The sequence below is a fragment of the Cariama cristata genome, unplaced genomic scaffold, assembly GCF_000690535.1.
Source record: "Cariama cristata isolate BGI_N322 unplaced genomic scaffold, ASM69053v1 scaffold2879, whole genome shotgun sequence".
Lineage (NCBI taxonomy): Eukaryota > Metazoa > Chordata > Aves > Cariamiformes > Cariamidae > Cariama > Cariama cristata.
Window position 1 is genome coordinate 36,867 of NW_009637225.1, and position 12,798 is coordinate 49,664.

General features: G+C 39.6%; 1 protein-coding gene across 1 annotated transcript in view; it reads right to left on the bottom strand.

The window, feature by feature from the left end:
• LOC104167822 (ankyrin-2-like) overlaps positions 1–12,798 on the bottom strand; it is a gene marked incomplete at both ends in the record, with an annotated part of 62,731 nt that overhangs the window by 34,253 nt on the left and 15,680 nt on the right. The window contains one exon of the mRNA XM_009708200.1: positions 4,471–4,615. Within this exon, the coding sequence (XP_009706502.1) occupies positions 4,471–4,615 (145 nt within the window). The remainder of the gene's footprint in view (positions 1–4,470; positions 4,616–12,798) is intronic.

Consider the following 12,798-nt stretch of genomic DNA (forward strand, 5'->3'; position numbering starts at 1 on the left):
GCTACCAAATAGCACTAGTTTTGCCCTTTAAATATTTACTAGCAGCAGTATTACAATAGTGATTTTTAAAGATAGATGAACCACCTTCAGATGTTGTACCGTGTACTCTGTGATGTCGTTCTAATAGTACATATCACTGAAGGAAACAGCTTGATTTTCATGGCTTACACATCCATGAGTAGTACTCATAATGACTAACACACTGGATCAGAAAAATAGGCCATTTATCTAGATAAATAGATTTTTAAGGGATAATTCATTTTCAGCAGTTAGCAATAAAAAAGTCATGTGTACATCATGGACATGAGATTCAAGTGCTTTAAATGCGGGTCTTGTTGGAAATGATAGTTTACCATCCGATACAGACCAGTCAGGCTTTTTTAACAATAGCGACAGTCACGCAATGATTTTTTGATCCCTTTTTAGTTATCTTCTTTTAATTAGAAATGCATGACATTGAAGAATAATCCATGCTATTGATCATTGACTTATACCAATGGCCTATTTAGCATACTTTATGGATTGTACAAAATTGAAAGCAATGATAAGTATTACACAAGGATCAGCCTTAGGAAAGTCTTGAGAAAAAAACCAAACCAACAATAAATAATGTCTTTTACATGTCATGAAATGTCTTTCACTCAGACAGATGGAAGAGGTGAGACACGTAAGGCTGGTATTATTGGAATTACACATTTCTGGAATAATTCTGATTCCATTAAAACAACCAACAAAATTTCAATAGGGACAGAAGTGCACCTTAACTGTCTGCATATGACATTTCAGAAGAAAATTATGAAAGAGAATCTTGACTGAAGAGTATTTTGGTTGAACTTTTCAGCGTGAATTGGGTAGGCAGAGTACACCTTGCTTGTTCGTAACAACAGTAATTCAGTGAACATTTATTCTTTGGTTGAAAAATAAGCCTCAGTAGCAGACCCCATTTGCCATCATTATCCTTTATTCATTTCAACATTGGACACTTTCAGAACTGCTTCGCTGTGCCATGCAACGCTTGTTAAGAGTTTCACCATCCAAGTTGTAGGTTCTGCTATTCAGCTATGTCATGTCCTGGATAGTTACTGAACGAAAGGAAGTAGGTACTAGATTTGACTGGTTATCTGTATGGCGATTTTCTCCATATTCTCCTGCAAGTACCTGGCATTGCTACTACCACCACTGCAAGTAGCCCAGTACACATCCACTATGTAGTACCTGTATGTAAGCTCCAGCAAATACCCAATAGAGTGAGGGTTTGGACTTTATCTACAGGCAAGGTATGCATAAGCATGATGGAGGTCTGCAGTAGAAGTTTAAATTTCCTACTACACTTAATTTCAAAACTAGTGTTCAGATGACACCGCCCTTCTTCTGTGTGCTGTTCCAGCTAAATGAAGAGCAAACCAGCAGTTACAAGGGCTATGCTTCTGAGACTTGGAGGTACTGACTGAAACAACAGTCCAGTTACAGAAGCGTAGTGGCACTGAACAGAAGTTATTGTTTATTATTGTAGAAAGTTTTTTAAAAAAAACCCTAAATCACAGAGACAAAACTAATGTCTAAATATAGATTCTTTCCAAATCTGGTTGATAAATCTTGACTCACAGGGGCTGTGGGGTCAATAGCACTCTGCTTGGCCCCAGAGACTGAGCTGTGGAACCTGGGAACGCTACAAAGCTCCTGAACGTAAGAGTGTGTCTTGCCCATGTTAGGTAACGCACAGGCATGTATTGCCCACCTCTTCTAAGCCCTGAATAAAGCCCAGGCGGTATCCAGGAAATAAAAGCACCGTACTGTAGCCCAGTTTCTCATCTCAATGACTGGGAGACCATGCTGCAGTACACATCCACTTGCCAGCCTAGCCAGAGCTCTAGCAATCTCTTCTCCAGTTGAGTGTATCTCTTGTTGTGGGAAGTATATGTTGTTTCAGAAGCTGGGAAAAGAACCTGGTATCATTGAAAACTGTATGAATCAGCCTTGAAAACGTTTCTCTATTTAAAGACTGAAAGCCTTCCTGATACCTGTCATAGACCAGAGGGGTGGAAGGGACCTACAATGAAACGGAGTCTTTTCAAATACTGGTGATCCGGTATGGCCCGAATGAGTTCTGGCTCTCAGTCTCCAGAGGGAGAATCCAGCTAGTGTAGTCCATTCTCTTTATTTTTAATTCTACCACTGTTTCTTCACATAGAGAAGGAAAATGGCTAACCTTCCCAGCAGCATGGTGACGGAAGGACAGCTACCAGCTGTGTTGCTGAAGTGCACCTTCCCTGATCCTTGCGAACAGTATCCCTACAGGAATCAGGGAAGTTTCTGTGGGACAGTGGCTATGTCACACTGTGACCTTTCTAGACAGAGAGTACTGTTGGGTCAGTATTCACCACTACATATCATACTCATGTGAGATTATAACTATCTCCAACGGCAGCATTGTTCTTTTGTTTCTCCAAATCGACTTTCCGGCATACAGCAGGCCTCCAAAATGGATGAAGGGAGACAGGTGCCATAAAAGGATATAGAGACAACATGTTTTCATGCCGTGTAATACCTACCTGGGCATGGTGCTAAGGAAAGCATATGAAAAAGAATGAAGGGGAGAGAGAAATAAAATAAATAGGGAAGATGGTTACAAAAGAAAAAGATCTGTTTTTAAATCAAATTGTTTAATGCATAGGATTACATGAGTCTAGACTGCTAATACTATTTTGCTTTACTGAGTTTCTTGAAACAGCAAAGTCAGTGTAATGCAATGAAAATCACATTAAAGCGAAAGTAAAATAATTTAAGCAGTCTCTGTGAAGATTCTTACAACCAGTAACCTGACAGTGACAGAAAATGAGACCATGGAGTTAGAAAGATGTACTTTTTTCTTTCATTCTTTCTCCCTTTATAATTTTGCTTCATTTCAATGCTTGATACAGGATGTGAAATAATTTTCATACAACACAAAATAAAACACATCAATTACATGTCAGTGAAAACCTACTGAAATCCACTGACAGTATTTAAAAGCTCAAATATTCTAAATGAGAGCAGAACTGGGCTTAACACTCGCCTGCACACTCATTTCTATACAACATCTTAAAACTACAAAAAAATTAAAACTTTGTTACCATTGAAAGCATGTGATAAAAGGTTTTGATTTTTAAGCATTCTGATGTAGATCGTAAACATCCTCCGAAACTTAAAAAGCCACACAGTCACTTTGTTTTCAGTGGATTCACTGGAGCTGTCTAAAAACCAAGAAAGACTCCAAGCTTTGAAGACCTGAATGATGAAGGATTTACACATGCTGTGAGGCAAACCAAACTGTTTCCTGACATCTTTTGTTCCAGGAGCAATTCATAGCCTACTGAAGTAAACAGAATGGATCCTACTGATTTCACTGAGCTTCGGAAATGCTGCCAGAATAACAATCAAGACTGGAAAATGAGGTAGGTTAAAAATTCCTTCTGTTGCCAAGAGCTCAACTTTTTTTCTTTTTTTCCCTTTAGTGAACTCCAATTCTAAAGGCAGTAAGTCTGGAGACATTACGAATTTACACCAGACACTGTCATTTTCAAACAGGAATGCCTGGGTAGCCTATTCTAAACTAGAACTGTGGGTGTTCATCTGCCAGTTTGAGGCTACACTTGCGCTCACTAGTAAAGGCTTCCATTTTGAAAAGGGAATTCTGTATTTTTGGTAGACTATAGTGACATTCTCTAAAATTTAAAAAAAAAAAAAAGATTAAAGCTACAGGCATTATTATTCCACAAATACATCTAGGCTTAAGTTCAACTTGTTAGATATAAGCAAATCAGTAAGTTTTCTGGACTGAACACACATTCTTTTTTCTAATTCTTTTTTTTGTTTACAACATAAATACTGTCCTGTGCCAGCAAAAGGAAAATGATTCTCTTTCCTGCCAATTCAACCATGATGAAACAGAAAGAGCCAATGTGCTTGCTGACAATATACTCGCTGCCAATCCAATGTGGAATGACCAAATCCACTGTTCCTTTCCTTATATCTATAGCAAACTACTATAAAAAGTCAGCTCACCTAGTGCCAAAACACCCTGTCCACCTATCCGCCCATCCCCTGACTTATGACAGGAGGAGATGGGGATGATTCGGATGCCCTTTCCACAGACAGCTAGACTTTTCTTCCTCTGCCTGACCACAAAGACAATAAAGCAAGCTATGCCTTTTCAAGAACCAAGTAAGAATCACAAACTCTTCGCTAGACTCGGAGCACAGTATTAGCACCAAATGTATTAATTTCTGGACTGGTCAGGAAATATTCTTCCTGACCACACCTTCCTCCTACAAAGTGGCAACTGCCACGCTGACATACCTAATAAAGAAATGTTGACCAGTGCATCCCATGTCTCCCTTGAGTTGAAGACCCCGAGAAAGGGATTTCAAACATTTATAACAAAATGTGTGCAGAATTACCATAAGAAAAGATATGTGTCCAGGCAAATACCTGTCAGATCGTCCTCCTTCCAAGCTGTACCTTAGGTAGTTCATACCATCTAAGAACTGGCTGCTTGGTAAAGAGTCATCTCCTAGTTCTCTGAGGTCTTCTGGCCTAAGGTACTCTCCTCCATCTCCTGTCATTGTGTCATCACCTTTAAACCAATCACAGAAGGGACAGAGATAAGCACACACACAAGTTTGATTTCATTTCCAGCTTGGGATCTAACAGCTGGGTGGCACGATAAATGGGAAGGCATTTTCCACTCAGGAAACACTGCAAACCACAAGCAATTAATGTATTTAATGAAACTGGCACATCAAGCAAGATTTAAAAATAAAAAAAAAAAAAGAAGGAAAAAAATTAATCAAGGTGATTAATTAATTAGATTTAATCTAAATTTGCTGTTGCACATACTGGTAAGGGGCAAATTTTCTTTGCTACTCTCTAAAGCATGGTCTCTCTGTTCCTTTATCCATTTCAGCTCTCTGGTCACAGCTCTACTATATCACAGCCTGACAGTCTGTGATTAAATATAACTACTTACTTGACCGTAAGCTATGTGTTTTCAGCTGAAAAGGTGTTTTCTGTGGCCTTATGCCTGATAGTTGCAAATCCTAATTTAAACTCTCCAGTGTCGAAACTCCACATCCTATGAGGCTGTCTCACCCATGTTCCAACATCCTTCTGTGATCAGCAAAAAAATTCTTATTTCTAAAACATGGCAATATCCAGAAACTGAAAATAAGCTGTGTCCTGGTTTGGTATAGATGCATAGATGGTAATGATCATTAATCAGAAAAGTAATTGACAATGACTCAAAGCCTAAATGATCATTGGTTATCTGAGGTTATCTGACAGAGTAACCTTTTTGCATATACCCTGAATAACAAGGTTTAATTTTTTTTTTTGGTCCAAAATTATTTTCCCCAGGAAATTCTGTCTATATGAAGTCACAGTTTGCTTTTCCCCAGCAGACTAACAAAACAGATTACATTGCCAAGCAACATGTAGATGTTTCTTTTCATTCCCATTTGCAACACGGTTTCTCTCCACAGTTTCTGCCTGGAGATTGCAGATTTCCCCATGGTTAATGACTACTGTATGAGCTTGCCAGAGGCTTGGCGTGGCCCGCCCTAGGGCACCGGTATCTTCAAACTTTCTCATTTTCTACGTTGCATGGGCAAACGCCAAGAACCTGAAGCTCAATTACACAAAAGAGACTGCAACTGTTATAGAGGGACAGTCTTCAGGGGCTACACATTCCAGGTGCAGTAATTCACCCCGATATGCTGAGCAGCACGAAGAATTGTAAAGGTTAGGTAAGCAGTATCCATCCTGTTTCAAACAGAATTCATTTGGGCATCAGGAGATTTGCCACTTGTGTGATTTAAAGTCTTAATAAAGCAAAATTGCAAAAACCAGTTATTGTTACTGCTGCTATTTCTGGTAGAGCATCTTGCCCCCTCGTGCAAAACGTTATTGGTATTACAAGCTATCGGAGTAGTGCTCACTGCTTAAGGAAGAAATCTTGATATTTGTTTTCATGAAACAAATCAAGGTAGTTTTTCTAGCTTGATGTTTCAGCTAATAAATAAATAATTTATGATTTGTCATCTAAAACTAAGTAACCTTTTGGGGTTTTAAGATTTTTTGTATACAGAAATATTATGTGTAAAAATGAGGCCTAAATCTTTTCAGTGTAACAACAAAAGCTCTTGAACATTCCATCTGCCCACATTAAGAGGGAGAAACTGGGCACAGTTTCACAGAAAACAATAAAATGCATTTAATCATTGCATGTTTCCTGTCTTCTGACAGATGATGCCTCCTGTTTCCTGGGAAAGTCACATTATAAAGCATGGGGCTTAGTGAAAACTTGGAAGATATTAAGGAAATGCAATTAATCAAACAGTAAAAGGAATTTCAAGTTATATTTCAAATAAACTAGATACTTATAATCATGCCAGACATTCCATCTATAATAGAAACAAAGGCAAAATCTTCACCACTTTCATCACGCCCACATGCTTTACAAAAAAAAAATAAAAAAATAAAAAATTTCAAACTCGCTACTCTTTCAGCTTTGGCGTCTCATCTAATCCACATGCTTTACAAAAAAAAAAAATAAAAAAAAATTTCAAACTCTACTCTTTCAGCTTTGGCGTCTCATCTAAGAGTTGTCAATAATGGGTCTAAGTAACACTGGCTCTTTTATGTGATGTGAACATCTGCAAAGAGTCGTAAGACTACCCATGAATATTTCACAATGTCTTCAGAACATTTATCTATTGGTAACAGCTTACTTGCTAGCATATTGGTCTTGAGGGAGTGAACTAGAAGTTCAAGTCATTCCCCGCCAACCCCTTGTGCCCTTCTAGCATTCCTTAATGAGATGAACTCCCAAGACAAGTACCACCTCCTAGTATGGGAAGGGGAAAAAAAAAAGATGTATTTAAGTCTAAATGATTGCGTAGCAACATAACGTTTCACACAATTGTGGTTACCCGAGTGTCTTAATTCCTGTGTATTTAAGTCTAAATGATTGTGTAGCAACATAACGTTTCACGCCATTGTGGTTACCCGAGTGTCTTAATTCCTGCTTAGCATGGCAACTGCACAGACGCAAAGGGAATTATTCTGAGTCTGTGTAACAAGCGCTCGTTCATCCTGCCAGTAATAGTGTGTTGTCATTAAAAGATCTAACACAGCCGTATTTCCAAGTCTCGGCCAATTCAAATGTACACAGACATGTTATTTGCCGAGAAGAAATTACATATTCAGCTAACCATGAGCTTCTTTACACAGCAGCTCTTACCAGATGGTAGTTTTGTGGCAGTACAAGAAATTATCTTTTTTAATCATGCTAGAAATGATTCATCTGCCATCACATTCCCCGTCAAATTAACGACAGTAATGTTTGCACCACTTACTAAGCAGTTTGTGACAAATATAGCCCTTGATGTTGATGCTCCATGATTTGCAGTGGCCATCTATGAACTTACAGGTGGATTTTGATGAGTTACCCACTTAGTGATTTATCTTCTATTTACTTGAAAGAACACCTTCCTTTCTTCAATGATACCAACAGGCTTTCAGAGGTTTACTTGATGGGGAAAACAATGGGTGACCTTGCACTGTGCCCCAATTAAAGCATTCCTGATCAGCCTTGGCCTCATCACTGCTACTGCCCATCTCTCAAATATCTCTAATGTTGTCCAAATCTGCAGTTCTGAATAACATTGTCTTCTTTAGGGCAGGTTTGAAAGGAAGTAAAATGCACTAGAAGGAAGTATCAAGTACCTGGACTCTCTTAAAAGAAACACTGGGGTTTTACTGGTAAGGACATTGGAACAAGAAGTTAAAAAAAAATAAATCTATATTTAAACAAAAAGTGGTCAATAGCTGAGTCCCTGCAGTTACCGCTGTTATTATTTTTTCTCTGCAGAGTGCAAATAACTGCCAATACAACGGGTAGCTTTTCCAGAGCATAACACGCAAAGTGTCAAGGTCCCACTGCACTCTCAGCAATGATCTCGTTCATCCATTAATCTGTTTCCAGTGGCCAAAGTAATGCCCTGGAACAAGATGCAAGGCCCCCCAAAAGCATACATTCTGTACAGGTTTGCAACACTTGGGGTTCATTTTTTTCTCATCAGAAGGGAGACAGAAAAAAAAAATAATCAAAGGGGAGAGATCATTTGAAGCAAGAAGATGGATACAAAGGGTGGGAGTGGCAAGGGCCAGGTTGCAGGGAGGGGGGATCACAGAGACAGCATACATTTAGCAGGTTCCAGGCCTGTTATTAGGAAAAAATGAGAAGGAGATACGGACCTGCTGAATGAAGTGCTAAACATTCCTATGAGGTGTTGGCCACCTACAAAAACTATGGCTGGTAAAGCCATACATACCAGTCTGCAGAGCTGTGCAAGCATCCTGGTCCAGAAGCAGCCGAGCTACGGCGATTCAGTGTTGTACCTGAGCAAACAAGCTCTCCCGCAGCAGGGCCTGCTAAGGCTGACCTGAGCAGGCATCCCCCCGCACTTCTGCGCCATGATGTGCAATAGAGGTGGCACTAGCTAGGGAACTTCTCCACCCTGCTGTTTTGTAGAGGCACTCCAAAAAACCCAAACAGCTTGTTCTCACTGACTCAGAAGACCCTGAACCTTTAAGACACCGCTGCCACAGAAACCGTTCAAACAGCAGCACCGCTACCGTTCTGCAGAGCTTCCCGAGGCTCTGAGGGAGCCTCACACAACCACAAAGCAGGAAGCACACAGTTTAGCGTACAAGGAGCAGTCGGTGCTGCTCATATCCAGTGATGGTGCAGTTGGTTAGGCAGGCAAAAAATGGACAAGGCAGGAATGGGAACCTTCACTACGATCTTTTAAAACACAGCTGCCTGGAATTTTTTCTGTTTGCCTAGACTGGGGAGCAGGAGTAAACTCCATTGCCAGTCACTGTCAAAGCTACACAGAACTGTTTCAAAGTCTGCGTTAAAATAGAGCCAACTAACTTGCAAAAAGCCACAACTAATTAATTTCTTGCTCAAATCATCAATATACATAGGATGACTCTCAATGGTCTGCTCCTCTTGTTTTTTTTACATTTTATGCTGACCACATATTATTTCTGTGCATCATGAATCCATAATATCCAAATGCAGCAATGGATCTCACTGGCTAATTTCTAGATACCTGTTAGCAGGAAGGGAAGCACCTGGGCAGATCTGACTGCCCACTCAGACAGTACATATTTGCCTTACTCTAACCGAGGAGTACAGAGAAAATGAAAAGCTAATTCTGATACTGATGATTTCACGTGTTTGAACACAGGTTCTGAGCATCATAAATCATTAAAGGGACTGCCAAGAGAAACGGGCCACATGCTGAGGTCACATATCTGCTCCTTCAGTGACAGTTTGGCTGGACACACAGGATTTTACCACACCATCGAAATGGAAGACGCACACTGATATTGCTGTACTTTACTTCTTAGTTTTCTTAAATTCTACAAAAGCAAATGGCATGTCCTACCTATATAACTGGTTAAATCAAGCCACAATCATGAACCACCTTGAGGTCAAAAATGTTTTAAATGCAAAGTAACATTTACAAGATGGTAGCTTTGAGGCACCCAGCCACATGCAATTCTCAGCTTAGCAAATCAGTATAGGCTCACAGGACAAGTGTTTCATTAATGTTGCTAAAACAGACTAGCTTTGTTCAGAAATTATCCTCTGATACCAGGGAGCTCTGCAAATGTTTGATCAAGTAAGCAGTTTTAAAATTTTCACCACAGCATCCTGGATATGCATCTATAGTCAACTTGCTTAGGGAAGCCTCAACAAAGGCAGTTCCTACCATTCCTACAGTTCTCCTGCTACGTAGGTGAATGGCAAAATACAATTGCTGTATGAGAATTGCTCTGGAATTGTTTCTCACAAAACATAGAGAAAATATAGGCAGAAGTAAAAAGTAGAAGAAGAGAAAATATAGGAAGAAAGAGGGCTGTGGTAGAAACTGCCAGAAATTGCTTTTAATAGATGTTTTGAAAGCCAGAAATGGTTATGTGAGTTCACCAAAATTATTGTTTTCTCTGCAGCATGCAAATAAGTCTACAGCTCCCCACATAAGTGCTGCTTCTTAACAGTAACAGATGGAGAAGGGACAGCTATGGCAGGCACAACTTTTTATAGACTATGTAAGTCCTGAAGCATCTTTAAAGGAATGTATAATGCAGAGATTCTCTGACTCTTTCCTTGGACACCTCCACTTCCCTAAAGTCAATCCTCTATTTAATGGCCCCCCCACACACAGGAAGTTTCCCTGGATTACAGTTTGGCAAATGCTTTAAATGTCTTTATTTTTAGCCACTCAGAAAAGCAGGGTTTCATGTGTGGTTTCATATATTGCTACATGACTTCACATGTATCATCATGTCAGTTATCGGTAGCTCAATGCAGCACTTGCAGAAAGAGAGAAGGTGAAGGAAATGAAAAGAAAAAAACCTGTATGTCTACCCTCCAGGATCAGCAGGGAGGGGAAGATGTCTTGATTTTGTTTTCTCCCAAATTAACCTGCTGCAAACTGAATTCCAGTATTTCACAGATGGCTGCTATGGTATTCATAAAGTTGTTACGTTGGATCTAGGTAACAAAGAATAAAAGCACTGCCTTTTTAGAACTGGACCAGAACAAACTATCCTTACCTCCCTGAGCCACAGAAGCCCTGGAAGGTCATCGATACTAACTGGCCTCCTGAAAGGTCTGAGCTGAGGTGGGGCTACTATGCCATCTACAGTCAAACTGGGACTTGAATGAGTTCTCCGGAGAGTTCCAAGAGGACCAATAAAGCAGATCCCACAAAGAATTCTGGGCAGGAAATGACATTTAAAGAACATACTGGGGAAAAGGGCAGAGAACTGATTTAGCTTTTTGTTTCATCAGAACTCTGCTTTCTTCTCATGGAAGAAGAAAATTCACCCTAAACTGGGTAAATACATAAAGTCTCTGTTACATTTTCAATACATAGCTTTTGATTTACTTCTGTAAATCAACAATCTTTGGCTACCTTTTATACTACTGGTTGTAAGATGCTTAACTTAGAGCGTGAATTAATCCAGCGATGTTATTCTGAATTCACAGTTTTAACATGCAGCAACAGTAACTTACTTAAATCTAACCAAGAGTTTTTCAACTTTTTTCAATAACAAAAAAGGATTCTTTCTTTTTAACCAGAAATCTGATGTAATCAGGTATGGATTAGCTGTGAACTGCTTCCTGGAATCTAAGATCACATTTTTGATGTCCTTAAGTGATGCAGTAGTTCACAGATATGCCACCTTGTCACTGATGCACATTCATGAAGGGATAGCAAGCCCCGCTTTCATACAGATACTATTACTGTCAATATGTTTCAGTGATGTAGTATCACAATTTTGAGTAAGCTTTAAAACTAAAAAGGAGGAAAATGAGCAACTCTGTGAGAGGAAAAATGCAACAATTTGACACTGGGTCATTATTGTATGTAGGCATTAATGCATATTTCGTTTTATAAATTATTTAAGGACATGTGATGATGCTGTTTCCACATTTAGAAACACTTCAGCAAATTCAATGTCCTAATCACCTTCTTTTTAAGATGACTTCATTATTTGTAAATTTTTTTAAAGAAACGTGAAGTTTTAAAAAAAAGCCAACATCACCTTGTGTCTCAACCAGCCATAGGGCTGACTCTAGCAACTTTTAGACAAGCATTCCTCATGAAGGAGACACTTTTTGTTCTTTGTATATTGCAATTCCAACTGATTTTTGAGACTCCATTGACTATTTGCACACAATCGTTCACTTAACATTTGTCTATCCCTTCTCTACAATTGAAATGTCAGCATTAATTACTATGCGGTGTGAACTGACCTTTATGGTAGCCATCTCAGGGGCATGCTGCCTCTGACAACACTGTCTCACCTTCTACTTCAGCCTTTCTATTCCCTTCTGCCTGCAAAAGTCATCTGGCCAAAAAATAACTTGTCAGAACAAACAGAGAGATTAATTTTCAGGCAGATCAGTTCTCTGGGTTGGTTCACCACATGGTGAAACGTTTGTGCTGACATAATGGAGGATGTGGGAAAGTGGGGTTAGAGCTATGACAACTTCTTGCAGCAGCCAGAACTGAGTCTCGAAGAGACAGTGAAACCAGAGCTTTTGAAAATTAACTGGACTGAAAACAGAGCAGAACATGAGGGGGCCAAACAGACACAAATGAGAGTTCTTCAACAACCTGTTTTACTGGTTGGTCTTGTATCCTCTACGTACAGCCCTACACTTACTGTGCTATCTCAGATGGGAGTCACAAAGATAAACCATCACCAGTTTGCATGGTTCTTTTGCCACAAAAATGGCATGGAATGAGTATATAGGAGCAGCAGCGTGCTCCTCAATACAATATCAACATATGTGAGAATAAAAAAAAAAAAGTTCCTGCCTTCTCTAGATTTTGTCTGTCTACACTGACTCAGCCCTAACAGAAACATCTGCTTGTGCTTAACTTCACTAATTGTGTATATGTCACTAAAATACATTTCACAAGACGCTTTGCAGTAATTGCACTTTCCTGCTCTAAGGACCCCTCAGCTGCAAATTGCTTCTTTAGCAGCAACAGCTTTAAAGGAAACTAAACTTTGTAGCAATACAAACAGCTAAGCCCGATACAATGATAATAACGAAGCGTTGTGAGCACAACTCTTATCCACGCAAAGCATTTCTGCTGGCATGGATACGCGTTTCATAAGCCACATCACTTAACAGCTAGGCCTGTGGGAATCTGTAGTGCAATC